This window comes from Maylandia zebra, linkage group LG2 (assembly GCF_041146795.1).
Source record: "Maylandia zebra isolate NMK-2024a linkage group LG2, Mzebra_GT3a, whole genome shotgun sequence".
In the NCBI taxonomy this organism is placed as follows: domain Eukaryota; kingdom Metazoa; phylum Chordata; class Actinopteri; order Cichliformes; family Cichlidae; genus Maylandia; species Maylandia zebra.
In genome coordinates, this window is record NC_135168.1 from 2352419 (window position 1) to 2378518 (window position 26100).

Consider the following 26100-nt stretch of genomic DNA (forward strand, 5'->3'; position numbering starts at 1 on the left):
CATGTTGTTACGCTGTATCCATATGAATGACCCACCCTGTACAAAGTCCTTATTTAATGTGTGCAAGGTGACGAGAGGAAATGGGGCAAACGTGAGAATGAAGAAAAGGGCGAATGCATTACAACAGAATGAGAATGAGGACACCCCTCTAACCCTACGTTATGGAAAAGGTGAGTGTTGTTCATGATGTGCTCCTTTTGTAAAACCGTATTTTCACCTTTGAAATGTGTGTTTTTGACATTGATGGTGCATCTGCTTTTCTTTGTAGCACCTTTTATGGTTCACCTCCCTTCCAGGCTGCTATTTGATTCAAATGGGTTGGTGTGTTTTTTGATTTGTATTGTATGTTTTCCCTGCGCACTTACTACAAGAAGGAAGGCATTTCCCCCAACTTACAGAGTGCCTCAGTACTGTCCAGCAAAAACAGATAACATCCAGATAACATGAGTGTTGTTCTTTATACTTGACCCACTACATGCCAAACTCAAGAGTAACTGTCCAGTCTGTCCAGAAAAACCACAGTTTTGCTCATTACACATAAATAACATTGTTCATTTGAGCATGTGACTGAATAGTGTTTACTGTATGTTTGACTGGCTGCATGCTGAATTTCCACTTGTAGTTAAGGACTTTCAACTCTGAATACAAACAACTGTGTTGCTGTTTAACTAGTCGTCAAAGCAAAGTCCACGTCTGTGGAGTGAGCAGAGCACCGTCACTGCACGTCTGTGAGTACTCCTTTATTCTGCAGCTAAACAGACATGCACCGTACTGAATGTAGCTTTACGAGCAAAACGGCTGCAGCGATGGAGAGATGTTATTATGGAGTTTGAACAGCTTCATGAGATGTGCAGCAGCTGTATCTTGGTGCAGCATTTCCAGCTGGGATTACTGTGCTGTAGGCTGCACAGTAATCCAACGTGTCTGTTTTTGAAATGAAATGATTATTTTTCTCAGAACTGCATAGTGTGTAAAATATTGTGTTATTATTTCATCAACAAAAATGAAGCCAAAATCAAATAACTGAGAAACTTGTTATGGTGCTGGGTCCTTTACCCTCTTCTACCATTAACCTTTACTCTTGTATTTGTGTTTATTATTGTATGTTTCTGCTTAATTAGTTCTTTCTTCTGGTCATTTTGAGTGTTTTATTTTAGCTTTTCCCCTCACGCTTTTATGCTTGGTTTTAATTCTGTCTCCTTATATAACTAATTATTGCTAATTGTTTGAGTTAAGTCCCAGAGGCTCAGTCTTCCTGTCCTACTGTCTTCTGTGTGTTGTTAATTCTCTGTTTCCGTTGCTCTTTTTGTTACTTCCTGATTTATTTTGGTAGCTTCTGTCTCATTTGTCTTCTTGGATTAATTCCAGCAGCATCTCATTATTCTGGTTTCCCTCATGTGTACATTTACAGCCTCAGTCCTCCCTTTCTTCTCGTGTTGTAAAGTTATTTTGTTTGTATCTTTTCTGTCAGTCAAAAAATTTCGTTTGTTGTTCTCTTTTCACAGACTCAGAGTTTCGGGAACTTTGCATTCAGCCAAAACAAAGGTTTGTGTTTAGTTTACAACTGTCTGCTGGTGATGGTCTCATCTTATCTTATCTTATCTCATCTCATCTCATCTCATCTCATCTCATCTCATCTCATCTCATCTCATCTCATCTCATCTCATCTCATCTCATCTCATCTCATCTCATCTCATCTCTTCTCTTCTCTTCTCATCTTTAAATAAAATCCAAGTGAATAATGAACATGATGAACAGCTGCAGAGCTACAAGCTGAAATGTTGACAAACCCTGTTTGGTCTTTTTCTGGTCGTACTGCCGTGGACTTTGATAGCATGTTAAACGAGTCTCAGATGTAACTCTTTTTGATGTTATAGAGGTTGTCACACTTAACGATAATTCATTCATCAACTGGATTTGATAAGGACCTGGCTGCTACTTTCATTACTTTTCATCAAACGTTTTTTGAATTCTTCAACTGACCGTGCAGCAAAGATCCACCTGGTGCTCCTGCCCCACACAAACTGTCCAAGCAGTCAAAGGTGGAGCTGTTGCTGAGGAAGGAGAGTCTACAGAGCCTGATGAACCAAGAGATAAAGCACAAACATGATATGGTCTCAACAAATTAACGTGACAAACGTTTCTTCCTGCGGTCTGGAGAAATATGAGATCATTCTGTTCTGACGTTTGCTGTTTCACAGTATTTGGCCCAGAGACTCATACAGTGTTCCTACAACTGGCAAAACAAAGCCAGGACCTGGTCACCATCATTAAACTGCTGCTTCATTGAAATATTTCATCCTGACCTGAAACCTTTCCAGGTTCTGTTTTGAGTGCCTGCCACATAGTTTGTGCCAGAAACCATTAACATAATCTATGAAATTCACAGGTAGTTCATCTGAGACCCCTGATTCTGCAGCACTGCTAAAGGTCCTCATGCCTTTGACCAAACACCAAGTAATTAGGGTTAAACCTCGTGCTCTGCCAACAGAAGCCATCGTAAACCTTGCTTGCAGTCACCTTTCATTTCTGTGCCACCTTGTGGAGCCCACTTATGAAGCAGTGCGTCCCTCTACAGAAAATATGCAGACGCTGCACTTCTGACTTCACTAAGCTGCACTCTGTCAAAAAGTACTTAGTAGCATCAGCACACTGTGCTTGAACTAGCTGTTGCTGGGAAACTGAAAAATGTTCAGTAATATTTAATCTGGTTCTGTACACAAAGACTTTATGCAGCGGGTTACAAGGAGTGGTTACTCTCAGCCCCACAAACAAGCGCACACACTGAGCGGCGTCCTGAGAAAAGGATAACACCGAAGCCAAAACGGATTCTTTGCTCCTGTCACAGATTGTTTTCACAGGCTGCCATGTTATCTTTACCTTTGAGTGATACAAATATATCTGTACAGTAATATATCTGTACAGTAATATATCTGTACAGTAATAACCTTTCTTGCTGCTTAAATGACTAGACAACAGACTGTTGGGGGGGGGGGGGAATCCCAGGGACGTTTCGAATGGTGCTGAATACAAACCTTTTTGTCCAGTGTCCAGTATGGAGCTGTGTCCTTCTCCTTTAGGCCTGGAAAAAGAATGTGCAACTCTTTTTACCACTGACTCCCTCCACTTCCTGCATGAGCTGATTTCCACATTTGATGAGGAGGTGGACGAGGTAGGACAGCCAAAAAACCTCTTTGTGAATAAACGAAGGACTTGTTTGAGTCAGGGTGATTCTCTCTTCAGATTCTACAGCTGAGAGTGTCTAAAAAGGCCCAGCTGGATCTCACAGGTGATCTGCCAAGCTTCCTGGAAAGTACCAGACACATCAGGAGAGACCCAGACTGGAAGGTCCTTCCCGTCCCCTCAAGGCTCCAAAAGAGACATGTAGATATTGGAGACTTGGCACCCTGCGATACTGAGCACTTCATTAAAGCTCTTCTGTCACCAGCACAAGGCATACAGGTGCTACACAGGTGCAATAATGCAGAGCTAAAGGTGTAATGTTCACTGCTAACACTGGGTTTGCTCATGTCAGTGTGTTTTGTGTTGGTTTCAGCATTATCAAACTCACAATTCCAAAAAAGGTCAGACTTGTAAATACAAACAGCATGTAATGATTTGCTAATTTCATAAACCTGTTTTACTGACAACAGAACATGAAGTGTTTAAAACAACAGAATTTACCATCTGTAGGATCATAGTTGCTCAACAGTCCTTGGTCTTCTTTGGTCACACATTAGGTGTTTTACATTGGTGAAATTTATTTATTTGGTTGTTTCAAACAGGTGAATAAAATGGGGAGGAGTTAGCTGAACCAGAACCAACACCCTCGCTAGATTAGTTTCCTCTTAGACCGTTTAATCGAATGTCTGCCAACCAGTTTGAACACTGTTCACCTCCCAGCTGCACAGTCTGGGTTTGTTAAAAAACCGAATTCTTAATATTGATTTTTTATAATCATGTCTGACATCGTTACCTAAATTTATATATTAATGTTGTTTCTTCTGAGTCATTGCTGACTTTTTTCTTACAGAGCTCTTTTTGGTTTCTGCAGGTTGACTTTGATGATGGAAACTGCCCGACGTATTACAACCAGATCAAAGGCATTTACAATGTTTTTAAAGCAGTGCATAACCTGTTTCCCAGTAAGAGCTCTACTTCACCTTTATCTTCAGTTTACTCTGAGAGACACAGTCCGTACAATCTTAGTAAAAAGAAAGAACATTATATTGTCTTTACTCGTCTGCCTTCACATACATATGAGCTTGAGTGACAGCCAGGCTTAATCCATAGGGTTTAATATGATATCTTTCTACACTGTGCAGCTTCACCTCTTTTGGGAAGAACTTCTAGAAGGTTTAGGAGTATATTTATGGGAATATGTTACCGTTCTTCCAAAAACACATTTGTGAGAAGGAGCAAATCTGAACGTGAAGTTTAGAGGTCTGTAGCTGCTGTCTTTGCAGAAAGTTGGTGACTTCTGCACACTATGGGCCACATGACCCGGGCTACCACTTTGTTTCTGTTGTTCTCGTCCACTCCTACTTTGATATAAGACTTGAATGTGGAATATTTAGCAGCAAGGAAATGTGTCCTTCATCCTCTCACTGTGCTGGAATTCCCTGAGCTCCTGAGAGTAACCCTTTGACTTTTTTACATTGAGGTTTTAACTTGTAAATCCGTAGAAAAATCCTTTAAAAAAGCTGTTTTTATTTTTACCATGTTTTCTCATAAGCTATTCCTCTGGCGTCCTTCGTCTGCAGATGTTCCACATGTATCTCAGGCTCCCGTGCTGATGCTGCGTCCCCGTGCGTGGAATATGGTGGAGCACAACATGATGGTAGTATTGAATTTTCATCAGTTTGTTACAGTGGTTGTTTTGTTGGAAGCAATCGAATGTGGTCTGAATACATAGACATAAGGGGCACAAATTCACTGAAATAACAGAAGTGGTACTAAGGATCATATACATGAAAGGACTGGTGAGGAAAACAACACGTGTGCTTTTCTGTGGTCAGGTGGAGGGGAAAGAAGCTCCTGGCCCGCTCTTTGACTTTGGGCTCCTCATGTTTCACTGTGGAAAGGCACTGTTCGAACACAAGAGTGGACCCTTTTTCTACCTGTCCAAAGTAACACACGTGCAAACCTACATATGTTCAAACATGCTGATGATTTCATTTATCTGGGTTTGCACTGTTATCCTTTGTTCTGTAGGTGGAGGGCTACATGGAGGCCAGACTCTGGAACAAAATATTTGTTTGGACACAGCAGAAGGTTTGCACTGTTTTTGGTCTTTATGTATAAACTTGTTTTTGTACTATGCCTTGTGTTTCTGGCTTGTAGCCGCTGTGCACTGGCCCTACAAGCACTGACAGCAGCCTAACACCGGCCTGCCACCTACCTTCCCTGTGCTCTCATGCACCTTGTAGAAGAGAGTTTAATGTGGAAGAAGTGGTTGATAAAGACTGACAAACAAAAGAGAAAAAAGATGGAGCTGAAAAGCTAAAAGCTCCTTTATCCTTTAACCTCAGGCCCTCTACAAGAGGCCGAGGTGAACTGAAGGCCATGTGCAGCATCTTCGGTGTTTCTGGGACTTCTCTGGACAGACACATGTCATTCCTGGGATCTACTGAACCCCAGGAACTGTGTACCAAGTATATATAACAGTTATATATAGGTATATAGAATTATGTTGAATCTGAAAACACATCAGATCTCAAAACGCAGGCTGTTAGTGCAACATACTCTTTGACTAACCAATGCACTCTCCTCTCCAGTAGCCTGGTGTAAACTGTCCGAAGCGTGATCCTTCTGTTCTTGTCCCAGTGTTACAGGGACATGCTAGCCAGGACAGTACCACAACAGTTAGAGCCTAAAGGGACTGGATGCATTGTTGACTGCTTCTATACGTATCTGACTGAATCCATGTCTCACATGTGTCTAGCTGGGTCTTCCTCTGGGCAGCATCAAGGCCACAGTGCTGATTGAAAATGTGTTAGCAGCCTTTGAGATGGAGGAGATTCTCTATGAGCTGCAAGAGCATTCAGCAGGACTCAACTGTGGCATCTGGGATTACTCAGCCTCCTTTGTCAATAAGTTTGGTGAGTTGAAAATTCTAGATTGTAGTCTGTGAAAAATCTGGACCCCACGCAGCGTTCAGGTGACTGTTTTCTGTTTCTTTTATTTAACACACAGAAATGTTTCTTTGTGGTTTGGCACCGAGGTCTTTTACAGGCAGTCAGCTTTGCATCTGACTCCACACTCTGAGGTCTCTAGTCTCAGGTCCCTGGCGTTACTAAAAGGAAGGAGACCTCGTTAGCACAACACCTGCCTCATCAGCCTTTCCTGCGCTGCCCCTTGAGCCCCCAGCACCACCCCTCCATGGCAGCAGAGCCAGAGACCACACCGCCTCACTGAGGCCGGGGCCGCATCCGGCCAAACCTAGACCCGTCAGTCAAAGGGCTGAGGGAACCGCCTAACCTCCTTTTTGGTCTTGGGATGGGGCAGGATCCAATGGCAGCCATGTCCTGCGCCTGTGGGCGCACCTGCACGCCTCACAAGTGGTAGCCCAAATGCCTGGGGCAGCTCCAGCACTGCAAACAACAGAGGGGCTAGCCAGCACTCTCAATTGCATTCATCCTTGTGAATGAACTTATGGACTTTTAAGTCTTATTGAGCTGCTCCACCAGCCCGTCACTCTGAGGATGGTAGCCGCTGGTCCGAACAGATTTAATGCCCCCTAATTTATACACCTCTTTTAGTGTGTGAGACATGAATGATGGGTGCTGGTCAGTCAGTATCTCTTTCAGGATGCCGGCCAGGAGATGAACTGAAACAGTGCCTGCAGCACACTCTTTGCAGAAATGGTGTGCAGTGGCAATGCTTCTGGATATCGCGTTAATAATACACCAGAGCTAATACAAAGTGATAGCCACTTGCACTCTGGTGATGGCCCGATTAAGTCCATACCTAAGCGTTTAAATGGGATCGCCCTTAATCGCAGTGAGTGCAAAGGCGTTTTTGCAATGGCCGGCTGGCTAACCAACTGACATTCGGGGGTGGATGTGGGAGTGGGAAAGAACGCCCCACTCTGCTCCTTCTGCCATGGCTGCCAGGTGGACAGCCAGGGTGAGCGCAGCCTCCAGGCTCACTGACCAATGGCAGTGGAACCGGGCAGCCTCTCCACGAACTGCTTGACCTTTGCCAACACATGGGCCTCACCCTCTGATGGCTCAGGCTGCAGCCACCTCATCACATCATGCAATTTCCAGGCCCACGTGAATGGCCGGTCATCCCCCTTCATCTGGCTGGCCCAGAACCACCAGCAATGATCTTCCAGGCGATCCAGCACAGCCGGACAGATGTCCCAGAAGTTACCTCGTGAGGCTGGTGGCAGGCGGTGCTCCCCTGACAACAGCGGCAGCAGCCGCGGTGCACCACTCTGCTGCAGGCCACTGGCGCACCTCCCCTGTGGCCCAGAATGCCTTCAGGAAAACCTGTGGGTCATCACCTTTCCCCATCCAGTGCACAGTCACCTCCAGAGCAAGGGGGGGCAGCAACGGGGTCACCCTGACCATCCGCTCCAGCACCTGCATCTGCCCGTCAGCCTTTTTCCGCAGCTTGTGCAGCTGATCCTTCTGGGCAGCTGCCTGCTCGCGTTGCATGGCCACTATCTCTGCCAGCATCTGGGCCAGCAACTAAATCGGCTGCGCGGGCGGCGTGGCCTGAGGGTCGGACTGTGAAAAGTCTGGACACACAGAAATGTTTCTTTGTGGTTTGGCACGAGGCCTTTTCCAGACAGTCAGCTTTGCAGCTCTCTCGTCTCAGGTCCCCTGCACCACCCCTCCACTGCAGCAGAGCTAGAGACCACACCCCTGTCATTTTAGGTTTTTTCCTTCATTTCTGCACCAATTCTTGTGAAACCACAGATCTTCTACTGAAATTCAGCTGATTTCCATATTGATATTAAAGCCATAGTACTTCAGATAATATAATAATCTTGATATTATGTTTCCAATCTAAATCTGACTACAAAATAATATTTTAGATTTCCTTTTAGTCAATATTCCTGGGACTTAAGAGTTAAACCGCAGCCTAGTGGAAACTTTAGTAACTCTTAACAGTCCAGCAACTTTTCACAGTACATAAAGTGTACAACAAAGAACATGATCAAAAAGTCAAACTGAATTGAAGAAGTTCTCCAGGTCATCGACCAGCCTTCCTGTTGCCTGACCGCCATAAATACGTGAACATGGAGAAGCATTTTCTGCGCAGCTACATGGATCTGTTGGTTAAGACATGTCATCGGCGAGGAGCACTGGCCACTGGAGGCATGGCTGCCCTGCTGCTGCCTGAAGACCCACTCAGTGACACCTACAGGAGAGTGTTGGCTTCTGTCACAAGGTAGAAATATCTCCCATTAGATACTTGCATGCTCACAGCCTGAACATGCAGGCTTGTACATAGACTGTATGTGAAAAAGTGTTTTTCAGTTTCTAAATAAACGTGTTTATTATTTAGGGGAAAAAATCAATCCTACATGGCCCTGTGTAAAAAAAATAATTCCCCCCTGTGTTGTACAGAAGACTTGCCCCAGCTAAGGTCACTGTTCATGACTCCACCATAAGAAATAGCAAAACTGGCCTGCATGGCAGATTTCTAAAACGAAGACCACAGCTGAGCAAAAGGAACATAAAGGCTCGTCTCAGTTCAGGAAACATTCTGATGATCCCCAAGACTTCTGGGACGTCTGGGAACATACTCTGTGGACTGACGAGACAAAAGTTAACTTTTTGGTAGATGCGTGTCCCGTGACATCTGGCGTAACTGTAACAGAGCATTTCGGAAAAGGAACACCATAGCAACAGTAAAATGTGGTGGTGGTGGTAGTATGATGGTCTGGGGCTGTGGCTTGCTGTGGTAAATGGAGCCATGAATTCTGCTGTCTACTAAAACATCCTGAAGGAGAAAGCCCGGCCATCTGTTTGTGATTTCAACTTAAAGTGCAGTTGGTCCTGCAGCAAGAGAATGGTCCACCTCTGAATGGCTCAAGGAAAACAAAATAAAGACTTTGGTGTGGCCTAGTCAAAGTCCTGACCTGAATCCAATTGATATGCTTAGGTTATATGACCTTAAACAGGTGGTTCATGTTTGAAAACCCTCAAATGTGGCTGAAATACAACAATTTTATGAAGACGAGTGGGTCAGAATTCCTCCAATGCACTATGAAAGACTCATAGCCGGTGTTGGGGAGTAGCAGAATACATGTACCACCGTTACGTAGTTAAAATACAAACTATGAGTAACTGTATTCTGTTACAGTTACCGTTTAAAAAGGTGGTATTCAGAATACAGTTACTTCGTTGAAATAAAGGGATTACACGGCGGTCTTTTCCTGTTTCATATGTTCGGCTATGCCCTCTCTGTTTTCGGTTCCACGCTGGTGGAAACCCAAACAAAACAGGCATTAAGAGGCTCTAATGTCTGTGACTCAATCTCGCCGCCCATGTCACCACTGCTTGCAGAAGCATAATGACGTGAAGAAATATGTTAAAGAATTATTCACAAAAATGATTTAATATGAAGGCAGAGTGTTACAGGCATCGCCCTAAAGCATGCAGCCTGATGGGCAGTGTAGTCCGTGCTGCAGGGAGAATGGACTGCCATACCCGTCATGTGTCTGTGAGCGAAGGAGGGAGAGAAAGGAAAAGTACGAGCTGTCACCGAGCAGAAACGGGAGCTGGAAGCATGTAAATATAATAATAACCACTGCAGCCAAGAAGAGAGCCTGACGAGCCCAGTTGTAAGTAAGCTGTTAAGACTCGACTGTACGCTGTGTTCGTGTTTTCCTCTGAAACAATAAGCTCCATTGGAGCAGCCTTTCAACGCCTCTTTCTAAAACTTGACCCAGACAACAAAGTAAAGCTAGTTTTCGGCTATAAGCCCGACACGAACCCGACGTATTAGCCAGAGGTCCCTTTACTACGGTTCGGAGCCTTTATATACCTATTCACACAGGGACATGTAGGTTTGGACTTATCCCCTTAAAAATAAACACATAATTCTTGCGTGTTATCTTTGTCTAATATTTAAATTTGTTTGATCCACACAGCGTCAGAAATATACATAAAGCATCAAAACTATATGCACCCCACTAATATTTGATTAGCAATGACAAATTACTCCTTGACTAGATGCTTGTTTTTAGCCATCAACAAGCTCCTGGCATTGTTTTTGCTAGATACCTGACCATTCTCCTTGGCAGAATTGGTAGAGTTTAAATGATTTGGTTTCCTGGTTTATAAGGATAAGCGTAGTCTACACATTTTCAGTAGTGTTGAAGTTGGGGCTTTGGGAAGGCCAATCCAGAAGTGTACAGTCCATTTCTAAAACTGCAGATTCCAGGATCATCAATTGAAACAATTGTACATAAAAATACATTTTGGGGTGTGTCCCCACTTTGCCAAGGTCTGAAAGAAGACCCAAACTGCCACCCTTATATGAGAGAAAATGTGTTAGGATGTTCAGGAACAACCCAGGAACCACCAAGCTTACCTACAACTGAAACACCAGTGTCACTGAAACAACGAGGAGAAGAAGAAGTGGGTTAGCTTCACTAGGGTTAGGCTTAGCTTTCAAACCTAAGAATACTGCACCAGCTGCCAAGTATAGTGGCAGTACAGTCATGCTCTGAGACTGTTTTGCTGACAGTGGTACTGGTGGTACTGGGAGCCCACCATCAAAAGAGGATTTCACACCACCTCCTCCCACCACAACTCTTCATATTCATGAAGCAGATGTGAGGAAGCAGTTTAAGAGTCTGAATGCTCGGAAAGCTCCCGGCCCAGACGGCGTGTCTCCTGCCACCCTCAGACACTGTGCAAACGAGCTGGCCCCAGTGTTTTCTGGCATTTTCAACTCCTCACTGCAGGCATGTCATGTGCCTGCCTGCTTCAAGGCCTCTACCATAATCCCTGTCCCCAAGAAACCTAGGATCACTGGACTAAATGACTACAGACCCGTGGCTCTGACATCTGTGGTCATGAAGTCATTTGAGCGCCTGGTTCTCTCCCATCTCAGGACCCTCACGGCCCCCCTCCTGGACCCCCTGCAGTTTGCATACAGAGCCAACAGGTCTGTAGATGACGCCATCAACATGGCCCTACACAGGAACCTACGCCAGGATCCTGTTTGTGGACTTCAGCTCTGCCTTCAACACCATCCTTCCAGACCATCTCCGAGACAAGCTTTCCCAGATGAATGTGCCTGATCCCATCTGCCGGTGGATCACTGACTTCCTGACGGACAGGAAGCAGCATGTGAGGCTGGGAAAGAATGTCTCGGACTCCCGGACCATCAGCACCGGCTCCCCTCAGGGCTGTGTTCTTTCTCCTCTGCTCTTCTCCCTGTACACCAACTGCTGCACCTCCACCCACCAGTCTGTCAAGCTAATCAAGTTTGCAGATGACACCACCGTTATTGGACTCATCTCGGACGGGGATGAGTCTGCCTACAGGAGGGAGGTTGAACGTCTGGTGTCCTGGTGCAGCCACAACAACCTGGTGCTGAATGCCCAGAAGACAGTGGAGATTATTGTGGACTTCAGGAAGCACACAGCCCCACTCCCCCCCATCATCCTGACTGACACCCCCATCACCTCTGTGGACTCATTCCGCTTCCTGGGTACCACCATCACCCAGGACCTGAAATGGGAGCCCACCATCACCTCCGTCATCAAGAAAGCCCAGCAGAGGATGTACTTCCTGAGGCAGCTGAAGAAATTCAACCTGCCAACACGGACGATGATGCAGTTCTACACTGCAATCATCGAGTCCATCCTCACCTCCTCCATCACCGTGTGGTACGCTGGAGCCACTATCAGGGACAAACAGAGACTGCAGCGTGTTGTGCGCTCTGCTGAGAAGGTGATTGGCTGCAGACTCCCATCTCTGCAGGACCTGTACACCTCCAGGACACTGCGGCGTGCAGCTCGGATCTCAGCTGACCCTTCTCACCCTGGACACAGTCTGTTTGACCTGCTCCCCTCAGGCAGGAGGCTCCGGTCCATTCGCACCAGAACCTCTCGCCATAAGAACAGTTTCTTCCCCTCTGCTGTTGGACACATGAACAATAACCATATGACTGTACCCGCCACTAACACATGACCCTACGCTGTGTCACTGCATCATTCCATGTTTGGCACTGATCACTACCTGCACTCATGTATATATCTTTCTACGTAGCACTTTTAATTCTTATTCTTACTTTTATTTTTTTCCATGTCTATTTAAGTGCTATTTATGACAGTATGTTTGCACTGAAGCACCGCAGCAATTTCCTAATGTTGTAAACCTGCTCAACATTTGGCAATAAACCCCTTTCTGATTCTGATTCTGATTCTGGTGCACAGGGGATAGAATAATGAATAAAACAGTTTTCACTCTGAATTCTTCCATTTCACCTTAATCCAACAGCTGACAGTCAAAACCTGAAAATAACCGGGTGGTCCAATAGAACAACTTACTCATCTACACATCAGAACTGTGATGGGAACGGACAAAGCAGGCTAACATTAAGTTTGTGGAATGGCCTTCCCAATGCACCCACCTAGGCCTCATTGAAAATTTATGAACTATGCTTATTAGTCATATATGAAGCTAGAAATACACCAGAAGCTTGTGGATGGCTGCCAAAAGCTTCTGTTGAAGTACAACTTGCTAAAGCACATTTAAACAAATATTAATGGAAATCTATGAATACTTTTAACCCTGTATGTACTTCTGACACTCTGAGCCTCTGTGGATTTCTTTCAGTAGATGTCAGCAGGGTTGGGTCTGTCATGCTTGGTGCTGTGGCAGGCAGGATGCAGAGGGATGAACTTAAAGAAGCAGCTTTATTGTGCTGTGCAAAAGACACTCAAAAAATAAACTCACGAAAAACAAACTAGAAACTGGAAACTAAAAACTAAAACTTGGAACAGGGAGCCATGAGGGGAAACCAGAAAGATGGAGAAACTCACAGCACATGGGTGTGGGAAGTGGAAAACACAGGGCGTAAATAGACAGAGAAGTAGCTGTCAGTGGCAGTGTCATGGTTGGTGGTCGACCACGTGGCCAACGGTACTTCACAGGGGCCCGGCAGAGGTGACGAACCTTCTCAGGGGGTTCACCCATCCAGCTCTGGTTTCTCTGGTCAGGCCTGCACAGGACTTGCAACAGGCTCCGGTGATGGGTGTCCCTCATGCTCAGGCAGCGAGGGACCGCCTGCCTTGACCTCTGCAGCAGGTGGTGGCATGAAGGCTGCAGGGGGCTGGACAGGCTCGGCTGATTCTCCAGCTGGCAAGGCTTTGGTCAGTGGTTGTTCATCGATGGGCATGCCACTTTGCATATTAATGACCCATCGTTCCTTCAGTGGGCTGGTTTCAGTCATTGTGCAAAAGTACTGTTTATAAGATTGAAACCTGCAGTCAGCTGAGACTGAAGACGTCACTTGGATGAGTGATGAAACACTTCTCCCACTGAAAACGTCCAGATGAACAGAATCAACCTTTTGGGATAAACATACAACATAAATACACAAGAGGGTGATGAGGGAGGAGGAAGAAGAAACATATGGGGAACACAGCTGAGGCAAATACACATAATGGCAAGAGAGGAGGAAAACTGAACACACTGAACATAGGATGTGACACTGTCAAACAAACAGGAAACACTAAGACACATTAAAAATACCAGTCAACATATACTGGTCAAATACACAGCTAGACACAGGCTGGGAGGAAGGAGCAGCCAGAAAAATCCACCCGACCTGTTCCAGACCCTGACAAGACCTCGACTTCTCCTTTGATTATGTACTGTAGTTAAGGTCTTCAAGTCCTCACAACCTTCTGAAATCACCTTGATGCAAACTCAACCACTCAAGTAAGGAAATCTCAGAAAGTCGATCCCATTTTAATCCCCAGTGGATTAAAATCCCAGTCATTTCATATCCAACGAACAGAGCCCACTTTGTGATTTCCTTACCTGGATAATTGCATGCATCAACTGAAATTGTAAAAGTCCCCTGGATGACTGACAGATGTTTCTCCCACAGAAAATAATACTTCCAGATGAACAGAATCAACTTCCTGGGATTCTGAAATTGTTCCAGAATTTGTAGATGGTGTTTTTTTATAGATTGGTGAACCTACCCCCATCTTTACTTCTTTACTTCTCCAGTACGTGCCATGTTACTGACATGTTGCCAGTTAGCCTGTGACTAAAATATGGGTTTCTGAGATTAGCAAATAGCATTTTATTTTTATTTACATTTTACAGTGTTTGTTTGTGTGTCAGTGTGCGTGGATAAGTGTGTGTGTATAACGTCTGTATTTGGTATATGTGCATTTTATTAAACTCAAGAAATGTTCATTATTGTTTTCCCCACAGGGTATAGCATATGAAAATATGACAATACATACAATCTGAATACATATTCAGTGATGTCCGCTGATCCAGTTGTGTTTTTCCACCTTTCAGGTTGAAGTTATTAGAGATTACTGCAGGTGTGGATGGTTTCATGGTATATGACCTAAATTTGGTTGAGCCCATGCAGAAAGTGAGCGCTGACACATATAAAGCTTTATATGCATATAAAGTTACAGTGATTGGCAAATGTGAAAGTGTGTGGCAATTCTTCATCTTTTCCAGCTCTTCAAGGGCCACACCGAAGGAGATAACCAGCTTGACCAGCTCCGAAATGACGTGACTGTATTTCCTGAAGACTTGCTATCCATGCCTTCAGTTAGTGGTTGCTCTTAGTGAACTGCAGAACACACCTCAAACTTTTAACAGTAATATTACAGTTAGCATTACATTTAATTGATTGAAATACATCAGATTTTAGTGTGGGTAGGAAGACTTCATCCAACAGGAAGAGGGAGGCTTTCACATCTAGATGATGTTAGGCATGAGTGAAAACATCCTCTATACCAGATGCATACGATATAGTTTTCTGTCCACAGAATAACCACTTTGCCTCATTTATTTTAGATGATGAATCAAACATTGTGTTCTTTTCCTAAAGATATTTAATTAGAATTATATATATAATATAATATATAAAACGTTTTGGTGTGCTGTATTCTTCGTAGGGAGGAGTCACGCTTAATGGTTTGAAGTATAACATTGCAGTTGGTGTGCTCTTTATTAATGCTTGGCTATCAGGTTTGTACTTTTATATTATCCATGGAAAAATGCTTAATGCACTAAATGCTATATACATGTATGTTGATACCATTTTGTGTTTCTAAGGTAAAGGCCACTTCTTCTACAAAGGCCAGGTTGAAGATTCTGCCACAGCAGAAATTTCTAGATCGCAGGTGAGTTCTCAAAGCGAGCACCACAGAGCATATGTTGCTGAGATTCATGTAGAGCTTGATCTACACCCACAAGTAATTAGTATTTAGCATATATTTAAATGTTTTTGACAATGTTGTTTGGGAAACAAGCACATTTCTTTTTTAAATTTGCTCTAATAGATACATATTTAACACAGTGACTAAGATGCACCCTGTAATTTGTTTGTTTGTTTGTTTTTGTTTTTCACTCAGTGTCATGTGGCATGCTTCTTTCTCCTTTTAGCGGCATTTTTTTTAAAGTATCACTGAATAGGTTTTGCTTGTGGGTTAATTACTTCATGTAGTCAGTGTTGGGAAGGTCACTTGTAAAAAAGTAGTTTGTAACATATTCCATGAAGTTACTTAATGTGAGTAACGTGTTCTGAATACTTTGGATTACTTGATATATTGTCATGCCTTTTACAGCTACATGAATGTACTATTGCTGTGTGACTTATTACTGTTACTGAAGGCTACCTGCAACCAAGCTAACATTGTTAGCTGAGGTTAGTTCATCGACTGCAGACTGTTAGACTTGATGGAGTAACAGTAGGTGGACATTAGGTAAGGCTGCACTTTTTGCAGCGATCTCATACAGAAAACTGTTTCTGTATCAGTAATATGTTTTCTTTCTGTCTGCTTTCAGAACTGCACATGATTATTTGCAGCTAGCAGGTTGTAATGCTGCCTTCATTAATAGTAATAAATCACACAGCAGTAGTACATCCAAGATACCGAAGTGGCACGTAACCCAGGTAGTTACCACAACTAAAACAAGCTAGCTGCAGTAGGCTAATGTTAGTTTTTTTTAAAAAGAACGTACTTCCAGATGTTTCTTCAGGTTGGAGTCTTTTGACGCTGAGAGCAGCTTGGTTGCTGGCAAACAGAGTTTGCATTGCACGGTCAGATTTCATCCCTTTCTTCTTTAAATGTGAAGTGTGTCGGAATTTCCAAGTAAGAAATGCATTGCTGCCCGTGCACTGCTGGCTCTGTTGTGCTGGACATTGTTCTGGTGTTCCCCAGGGTTCTGTACTGGGCCCCAAACTATTTCTTATTTATAAAAATACATTTGTAAAGTATCTGATATATTAAAACTGGTTTTATTTTCAGATGACACAAATAGTTTTGTTCTGGGGTAATCTAATGGAACTGCTGGGTATAGTTTGACAGGAACAAACTATGTAAAACCAAAATGATGTTATTTGTAAATCCTCAATTAAAGTCAAAGTGCAGATTGATCTAGATTGTGTGGAAACTGAAAGACTTCATGAACATAAGGGTCTTGGTGTAATACTGGATACAAAATAAGCTGGAAATCTCATATAAAACATGTACAGAACAAAGTTTCAAGAAGCATTTCAATATTGAGTAAAGCAAAACACTCCACAGTCTTCACACTCACCGTTCACTGATTTCACCGTATTTGAATTACTGGGCACTCAGGTCTGGGTGGAAGTTTTTCTCAAATTTCAGCCTGTAAGATTCTGGCACTCATTAGTTGTTTTAAAGAGCAAATGTTCTTTGGCCAGTTTTTAGAAGGGCTGATTGAGAGGTGGAAAGACCGTCGCATACAGCTGCTCCATCTTCATCTCTTACACATGAATGCCTTTGACCTCAAACTGCTCCTGTTAACTCCACCTCCTTTATGCACACAGCTGTGGCTCCACTGTAGATGTACCTGTTTGAGGACGGAGATTTAGGCAGTGGGGCAAGATTACCAGCAACAGCACCCAGTTGAATTCCCTCTACAGGAGCTTGCTTACCAAACAACACCTTTCATCCAGCTTTGTGCACAGAGCTCCTTCAGCTATTTTATTCTTGACATTTAAGGATACAGGCACATGAAGTTTGTTAAGTGTGTAAGATTATCTTCCTATCAAACTTAAACTCCATCTACTCTAGTGTCCCCTGGGCTAGGGGTAACCTAGTCCTACTATGAAATGTAACTCCCCACTCTCAAGTAAAGGACAGCAATGCAGAAAAATTCAGGATGCCAGACAGCAGTGTGTTTGCTTCAGAGGTGAGCAATGCCAAAACAACAAAGATTTGAATAACAAATCTTCAAGGTCCATAAGCAATAACCAAGAAAAGAAAATCAACAAAAAACACTTCTCACTGCTACTAATCTGCTGCCAGCTGTTCTGTATGTACTGTGGATACGTATTTACAAACATTATTTAACTGCTGCCTCTGTGTTGGGTGCAGAGATGCAAAGTGGCTGTCAGCTGGAGGTTAACAGACCGCAGTCCATCCAATCATGCAATCCACATCTACCAACTTCCACCCAATAGAAGTGGAAGCTAATCCGCCGTCTCCACCTGTGTCACAGCATACACATAGACATGCACTCGTTCACACCATGGAAGAGGGGAAACTGCGTGCACCTCCACACACTCTGTCAGTGCGCTCCAGGGCAGCTGTGGCTACAATGTAGCTGCCATCACCAGGGTGTGAATGTGTGGATGTGTAAAGCGCTTTGGGGTCCTTAGGGACTAAGTAAAGCGCTATACAAATGCAGGCCATTTACCATTTAATGGGAGGAGCCAACTTAACATGAGCCGTGATCATAGATCATAAGACCATGTTTTGCTTTGTGTCTTTGTCAGGTGTGGCAGTGGGTCCGTCATCAGACCCGGCTGGAGGACGATGGCAGGGTGGTGAGCAGGCAGCTGGTGACTGACCTCATCAAGGAGCTCATCATGGACCTCAGTCCCCACTGTGGCTCTGTTAGGTAAGCAAATGCACCCTCTTTGAAGAGGATATGGTAGGTGAGTGGTTCCAGTGACATCCTTCATTGAAGAATACAATATATATGTTTAATGCCTTCTTAATGTAAATAATAATTAATTTTTAATTGACTGATGAATCCTGTGTCCCAGGATATTTGCACCAACTTTTTTGATTAAATGAGAGTTTTCACCATAATCTCAGCATGGAGAAGATTTGTCAAATTATGCTACTAATGCTTTTAAATGTCACAGAAAATGTGGAAAAAATGGAAAAGTGACAGATTTTTTTGGGATACCTTTCTATTGCTTCTTTTACTGCAGAAAGATTTAATGAAACCCGAGTTTGTCTTAGTCGCATGATTTCTTTTTTCTGTCATCCAATAATTTTTGTTGAGCCATAATCAACAAATATGCAGTTTGTTTCAAGAGTGTTGGTCAGGGCTGTGCAGAGATGTTTGAAGGGGGGTGCTCAAAGTTAAAAGGGGCACATAGAACCAGGCTGAATAACAACAAACCACATTCATCAGGACTCTAATATGGAACTGCATCACAGAGTCATCAGGTGGGGGCAATGCAAAGCAAACGTAGCCCATGTTTACCTGCTGGGGTGCAATGTTGCTGCTGCTCCTGCGGCTGATAGTGCTGCAGGGCAGGGTTATGTTGATCTGAGACTGTAGACATTAAAAAGTCCACAGGAGAGATGGTAGCTGATTAAGGAAGTGTTATAAAATAATAATAAAATGTAAAGATTGGTGTCAGCACTTTGAACCATAAGGCAACAGATTGAAAAACTGTGAGAAATAAAGTGAAACTGGAATATTAGTAGGGCAAAGGAAAGAGGTGGCCATAGTAGGGTAAGAATGTAACAAAAAATACATGCACATAGAACACACACAACACATACAGTATTCTCCAGAATACTGTATATACTATGGCCACAAGTTTGCATCCTGGTGCTCTGACATCAAGAGTGGGCATTGGTTAATAGTCATCAGGTCATCATGTGACTGATGCAAGCCAGGTCCTTTTATTTAGCTAAACTGTGATTAATTAGTTAAATGTTATTGTTGAGGTGCACTCCGAAATAAAGTAAAAAAGAAAAATGCTTGAAGAAAAAGGCACATGGAGCACCCATGTTCTTTTGATCCTCTTTTGCTAAAATTTGTTATATATATATATATATATAAAAAACAACACCCAGCACGCCCCTGCAGGCGGTTTATCCTTCAAGCTCGGGTCCTCTACCAGAGGCCTGGGAGCTTGAGGGTCCTGCGCAGTATCTTAGCTGTTCCCAGGACTGCGCTCTTCTGGACAGAGATCTCCGATGTTGTTCCCGGGATCTGCTGGAGCCACTCGCCTAGCTTGGGAGTCACCGCACCTAGTGCTCCGATTACCACGGGGACCACCGTTACCTTCACCCTCCACATCCTCTCGAGCTCTTCTCTGAGCCCTTGGTATTTCTCCAGCTTCTCGTGTTCCTTCTTCCTGATATTGCTGTCATTTGAACCGCTACATCGATCACTACGGCCGTCTTCTTCTGTTTGTCTACCACCACTATGTCCGGTTGGTTAGCCACCACCATTTTGTCCGTCTGTATCTGGAAGTCCCACAGGATCTTAGCTCGGTCATTCTCCACCACCCTTGGGGGCGTCTCCCATTTTGACCTCGGGACTTCCAGGTTATACTCGGCACAGATGTTCCTGTACACTATGCCGGCCACTTGGTTATGGCGTTCCATGTATGCCTTGCCTGCTAGCATCTTGCACCCTGCTGTTATGTGCTGGATTGTCTCTGGGGCATCTTTACACAGCCTGCACCTGGGGTCTTGCCTGGTGTGATAGACCCCAGCCTCTATGGATCTTGTGCTCAGAGCTTGTTCTTGTGCTGCCATGATTAGTGCCTCTGTGCTGTCTTTCAGTCCAGCTTTGTCCAGCCACTGGTAGGATTTCTGGATATCAGCCACCTCCTCTATCTGCCGGTGGTACATACCGTGCAGGGGCCTGCCCTTCCATGATGGTTCCTCGTCTCCCTCCTCTTTCTTGGGTTTCTGCTGCCTGAGGTATTCACTGAGCACTCGGTCAGTTGGGGCCATCTTCCCAATGTATTCTTGGATGTTCCTTGTCTCATCCTGGACTGTGGTGCTGACACTCACCAGTCCATGGCCTCCTTCCTTCCGCTTAGCGTACAGCCTCAGGGTGCTGGACTTGGGGTGAAACCCTCCATGCACGGTCAGGAGCTTCCTGGTCTTGATGTCAGTGGCTTCTATCTCCTCCTTTGGCCATCTTATTATCCCAGCAGGGTACCTGATCACGGGCAGGGCGTACGTGTTGATGGCCCGGATCTTGTTCTTACCATTCAGCTGACAATATATATATATATATATATATTAGGGGTGTAGCGATACACAAAATTCACAGTTCGGTTCGATACTTTTTCTTTTTGTTTTTTTTTTTTCCTTTTTTGTGTCCCGTTTGGATCTTTAGCCATCAGAATTGTTGTCTTAAGGCCAAGAAAGATGCCAAGCGGATTTATTTTATGATATTTTTTGATATTTTTTCGATACAAAAAAATGTTCATGCCTTTTTAATTTGTCATTTATTAAAATTATAAATATATATTTTAACTCAAAAGTACAGTTTTTAAATTTAATGTTGCTGAAACAACAAAGTAATAAAAAATAAATCTGATGGAGAAATCACTCATCTTTGGAAAAGAGAGTTTATTACAGAGAAATGGCTCTTTCAAAATAAAAGCTATACTATACTCTTCTTCTGGGCTATATTCTCAGCAGCATATTAAACATATCAGGTCCCCATAAGGAGAATCCTGTGCTAACGGCTGTCTAAACGACTCGGGTAAAGTTTGTAGCATGCGTGCTTGTTGTTTTTGTCTGCTTCCACTTGTCTTTGCACGAGGATGCTGTCGGAATAAATGTGCAGTCATATTCGTTGTGTTCCCACTAGTGCTGTCAGCGTTAATTTGAAATGACGTTAACGCCACAACACGGCAAATCTCCGTTAACGAGCTACCGCGGATCGCCCCGTGCGTGGGGCTGGACGGCATCAACATGTTCAAGTTCAAGTTCAAATTTTATTCGCCACATGCAGTGGCATTTTAGATTAGTTGCAATGGGAAAGCACAAGAGGAAAAAAAGAGACCTCTACTCATGCTGGGCTACAGGAGGACAGCATGAGAACAGGAAACAAAAAAACTCCTCTGCACAGAAAGCACATAAATGTCCACAGCACAACATTATAGAGCATGTGACCAGCAACAGAGGTGGGTAGGGGATGAGGAGTAACCCCAGGCAACACAGCAGCCATCCTGCCTGCGCCGACTCTCCAGCGCGGGCCCAGACCCGCCTCGTGTTCCCAGGAGGCAACAAGCATCGAAGGCATTGGAAGGGGAGGGGGGATGAGTGAGTGCTTATCAGTGTAAGTGTATATGTGTGTGCGTGTGTTCCGCGAGCGGGGAATTATATATATATATATATATATAAACACCCAGCACGCCCCTGCGGGCGGTTTATCCTTCAAGCTCGGGTCCTCTACCAGAGGCCTGGGAGCTTGAGGGTCCTGCGCAGTATCTTAGCTGTTCCCAGGACTGCGCTCTTCTGGACAGAGATCTCCGCTGTTATTCCCGGGATCTGCTGGAGCCACTCGCCTAGCTTGGGAGTCACCGCACCTAGTGCTCCGATTACCACGGGGACCACCGTTACCTTCACCCTCCACATCCTCTCGAGCTCTTCTCTGAGCCCTTGGTATTTCTCCAGCTTCTCGTGTTCCTTCTTCCTGATATTGCTGTCATTTGAACCGCTACATCGATCACTACGGCCGTCTGCTTCTGTTTGTCTACCACCACTATGTCCGGTTGGTTAGCCACCACCATTTTGTCCGTCTGTATCTGGAAGTCCCACAGGATCTTAGCTCGGTCATTCTCCACCACCCTTGGGGGCATCTCCCATTTTGACCTCGGGACTTCCAGATTATACTCGGCACAGATGTTCCTGTATATATATATCTATATATATATATATATATCTGTCAAGATCTCTGTCTAAATAAATACATTTGGGTAAATTCCCAGTTGATTAAACATGCAACTATTTTTCAGTGTATTGATTGCACATTTTATTGTGCAACAGCTTTTGCACGACAAAACTCGATGGGTCAGTTGAGCTGTGCACCAGCTGTATAAGCACTGACAGCAGCCCATTGGTTAATTTTCAAATTCATGATGCATGTATAACCTTTTAGAGTTTTCACTGAAACACCACATCCATGACACCTATAATTTCTGAACATCCTTAATTTGCTTGTGATGCAAACTCACCTTTTAGTTTTTGTTTTGTTTTTGTTTTGTTTTTGTTTGCTTTTTTGCAGTTACTTTGACACATACCACCTTCCTAAGCATTGTTGTAGACCACGTACACCCTTTCATGGAAACAGTTCCAATAGTCCATTTGGCTTAGGAAGGTTCTTAACTGAGAGACACGACCTGAAAGTATCTGTGTGGCGATCATGATTAAAGTTCCAATTCTCCAAATACTAAGGAAAGGAGCTTCAGTGCTTATTGCCTCCCTTAGCATAGGATGCACTAGACCAGGGGTGGGCAACTCCAGGCCTCGAGGGCCGGTGTCCTGCAGGTTTTAGATGTGTCCTTGATCCAACACAGCTGATTTAAATGGCTAAATGACCTCCTCAACATGTCTTGAAGTTCTCCAGAGGCCTGGTAATGAACTAATCATGCGATTCAGGTGTGTTGACCCAGGGTGAGCTCGAAAACCTGCAGGTTTTGGTTTTCCTAAACGTGCATGTTATAGCATATGTAAGATGATGTTTTCTTTTTCTTTTCTCGCTCTGATAAAATAGGGCGGCAGAGCAGGTCACCTAGCAGGTTGGTGGTTCGTTCCCCATCTGCATGCCAAATATCCTCGCACAAGACGCTAACACCAAGTTGCTCTCCGATGCATCCACCAGAATATGGATGTGTCAATTATAGACAGAAAACACTTATACAAGTGCACTGAAAATGTCTGAATCTGTGAGTGGGTGTTTGATGCAAGTTGTGTGCTCAGAGCAGCAAAGCACTATATAAAAACCAACCCATTTACCATTTATCGTTGCAAGATAGCTGCAACATTTCTGCCAGAGGGCAGTCTGAATAAGCTATTTTCAGGATTTTATCTTTCTTTTTCAGACAGAGGTTACACACAGCAGCAAACATGTTCCAGGAGGTGATCGCAAAGAGACATTTTCCAGACTTCATCACTACCTACCTGAACCAGGACCACACCTTCCTCAGCTCCCAGAACGCTGAACCCATGCAAGCTCTGGACAAAGACCTGAGGCGATCGAAACTGTGAAGCTGTGGCACTATATACCTCTGTGTGTGCTGGGGGGGATAGACACATCTGACAGCTCAGATATTTAAACCCTACTTGAGACTGTCCTTTAATGGGTCACTGAACCACTATTACCAGATGTTTCAGGTCAAACCATTATGAGCTATCGAGGTCATCAGATGCAAGATGTGAGTGGGGGTTGAGGCACCTGGGAAGGGATCTCAGAGCTGTAGTGTAGGTGGCACATGGTGTTATAAGCCCCCCTCTGTTTAAAGATGGCTGTTCATTAGGTTATCTAAGTTCTTTTGTTTATTAGATTCCCCTTGTGCTTTCAACCCCTGTGGTAAGTCTCCTTTGTCCTTTATGTGTTTCATGTCTGCATGTCTTGTGTTGTCAAGTTCATGTTGTCGTGTCTGCGTCTCATTATGTTTCCTGTTTTATTTTGAAGAGGTCCTGTGTTCCTGTGTTCGATGTGTTTAGTTTTACGTTTCTCCTGTAGCTGTTTCCCCATGTGTTCCCACTTCCCTCATTATCTTCCTGTGTGTATTTAGTCCGTGTGTTTTCAGGCTTTCCTTGTCTGATCGTCTGCAGTTTTTCCAGGCCATTCATGCTTCCATACCACATTGCAATGTTTAGAGCTTTTCTTGTCTGTTTTTCTATTCAGCGGGGTTTTTCATGGTTCATGTTTCCTTTCTAGTTTACCCAGTTTAGGACATTGTTTAGTTTTGCATTGTGTTCACCATTTTATTTTTGTACCTTTTCCTGCCTCAATAAAAAGCTCATCTTCAGTTAAAGTTGAGTTGTGGTATGACCTCACCTGGGTCCACTCTTCACACTTCACACAGTTTGCCCCGGCAGACTGGACAAAGGAGGATTCCTCCTTCAGTCCATCTGTGTTCTTGGTCTAAAATGCAGACAGTACAACTCTGTATCTAACCAATAAAGGACATTCTTGGATGTCAATGTTCACATTTGGACTGACTGTAATTTGTTATTATCAGCAGATCCTAAAAGCCTTTGTTAGGGTGCCTGGATCGTTGACCCAGTGTTTTGTGTTGATGGGTTTTTGAGTCTTGTTTAATCGTCACTGTTATGTTATCTAGTTGAGTTGATCTGTATTTCTAGTTGAGGCTGTTTGTTATTAGCTCTCGTCTCTGTGTCCTTCCCTCAGTGCTCGCCTGTGAAGTCTGTCGCCCTCCCTCTCCTCCCTCTGTTCCCTGTAGTCAGCCACAGTCTTAGTGTGTGTTTAATGTGTTTCTTGTTTTAGTCTCACAGTGTGCTGCCCTGTGTGTTCCATGTTCAGCTCTGTTTCCTCTATCTTGTGTTGATTTTGTCCTATATATTGCTACCGTATATTTATATAGCAGCAAATCACAATCCCTCACTGACCCTGATAAAGATAAGTGGAAGAGGATGGATTGGATTTATTGAACAGGCCCCGCTAGTTTAGAGACTTATTCCTCATGAAGAACGAAACCAAGACAGAACATCTTCAACCGCTCTTTAACTCGCTAACGAGGGAAGCCTTGGTCAGAACCAGGCAGTGGAGCAATGCTCATCACCTGTCTCTAGCCCAAATCTTTCAAAGAGCAGCTTCCTCGCAGCTGTTTATTGACATGACAGTTACAATACACAATAGTTTACAAGCACCTCCCACCGCAAACCCCCCCAATGGTTCTAAGACAAGGCACTGTGTGTGTGTGTGTGTGTGTGTGTGTGTGTGTGTGTGTGTGTGTGTGTGTGTGTGTGTGTGTGTGTGTGTGTGTCCTCCTGCTCACCAAAAGGATCATAAAAGCAGGAAGCTTACAACACGAGAAACAGATCTTTCAGATAGGATGTATCTACAATAAAACCTCCTCCAGCACAGAGTAGCTGGAGAGGTGGAACATCTTTGTTCGTATAGTTTGAACTAAGACTTTACAAATTTAAGAAACACAATGACAACATTCAACAATTTGACTCGAACAGAATGAGCACATAAAAACCCTCACATGCTGTTCAGGAGTTCCACATGAACTTGAAAAATCCATTACTGGAATCCTGAACTGGAACGATCTTAGAAGGTGGTAACTGTGCACCACTGTCCTGAAATAAATACTCAATAACCAACAGAGTTGTGACATTTTAGTAATGTGTGCATACATGTGCTGTAATACTGACTACTACTATAATGATCTCGTGTTTAAAGCTAAAGAACACCTACCTGCCTTTAGTCTTCATAAGTGTTATAGTTTTATGTGATTAGATTTATATGATCTGCTCATCATATGATGAGATATGAGTTGGTGTCTCTGGTCTCTGATGAAAATGTCAGAATGCAGATCATCCAGATCCTTGGGAAAAATGCACCTGATATTGAGTCAAAGATGGAGGAAGCTGTGAGTCTGTTGGAGTTGAGAATAATATGGCAAGAAAAGACATCCTTCTGTTGGTGAAAAAGAGATTAGGCATTAGAGAAAGGATGGATGAACCTGCCCATGTAGTAAGACTACGATATAGGTGTCATGATACATGCTGTGGCAGGCAGGATGAGGGAGCTAGCCCAACTCAAACTAAAAAGAATTAACTGAGGAAGGCATCTTTAGTTTACTGTAACAAAAACACTGGAAAACTAGGAACACAGAGACTCATACAGCAACATGAGACGATGC

At 43.9% G+C, this 26100-nt stretch overlaps 1 protein-coding gene across 1 annotated transcript; it reads left to right on the plus strand.

Annotated features, from left to right (window-relative positions):
• On the plus strand, positions 1-26100 carry ugl (ureidoglycolate lyase). Its single transcript, XM_004566605.5, has 18 exons — positions 1-170; positions 269-317; positions 623-728; positions 1506-1545; positions 3048-3172; positions 3244-3462; positions 4055-4145; positions 4764-4840; positions 5019-5129; positions 5215-5274; positions 5945-6101; positions 8205-8403; positions 14517-14595; positions 14688-14780; positions 15131-15203; positions 15291-15358; positions 17983-18107; positions 23305-26100. Exons 5-18 carry the CDS (start codon positions 3056-3058, stop codon positions 23468-23470), a joined length of 1635 nt encoding a protein of 544 aa, XP_004566662.1. The 5' UTR covers positions 1-170; positions 269-317; positions 623-728; positions 1506-1545; positions 3048-3055; the 3' UTR covers positions 23471-26100.

Excerpts from the sequence above, each read along its gene's own strand:
- ugl (XM_004566605.5), top strand. The coding sequence starts at position 3,056 with ATGGAGCTGTGTCCTTCTCCTTTAGGCCTGGAAAAAGAATGTGCAACT. Across the intron at positions 5,130-5,214 it reads CCTTTTTCTACCTGTCCAAA|GTGGAGGGCTACATGGAGGC; the intron begins GTAACACACGTG and ends TTTGTTCTGTAG. Across the intron at positions 5,275-5,944 it reads TTGTTTGGACACAGCAGAAG|CTGGGTCTTCCTCTGGGCAG; the intron begins GTTTGCACTGTT and ends ACATGTGTCTAG.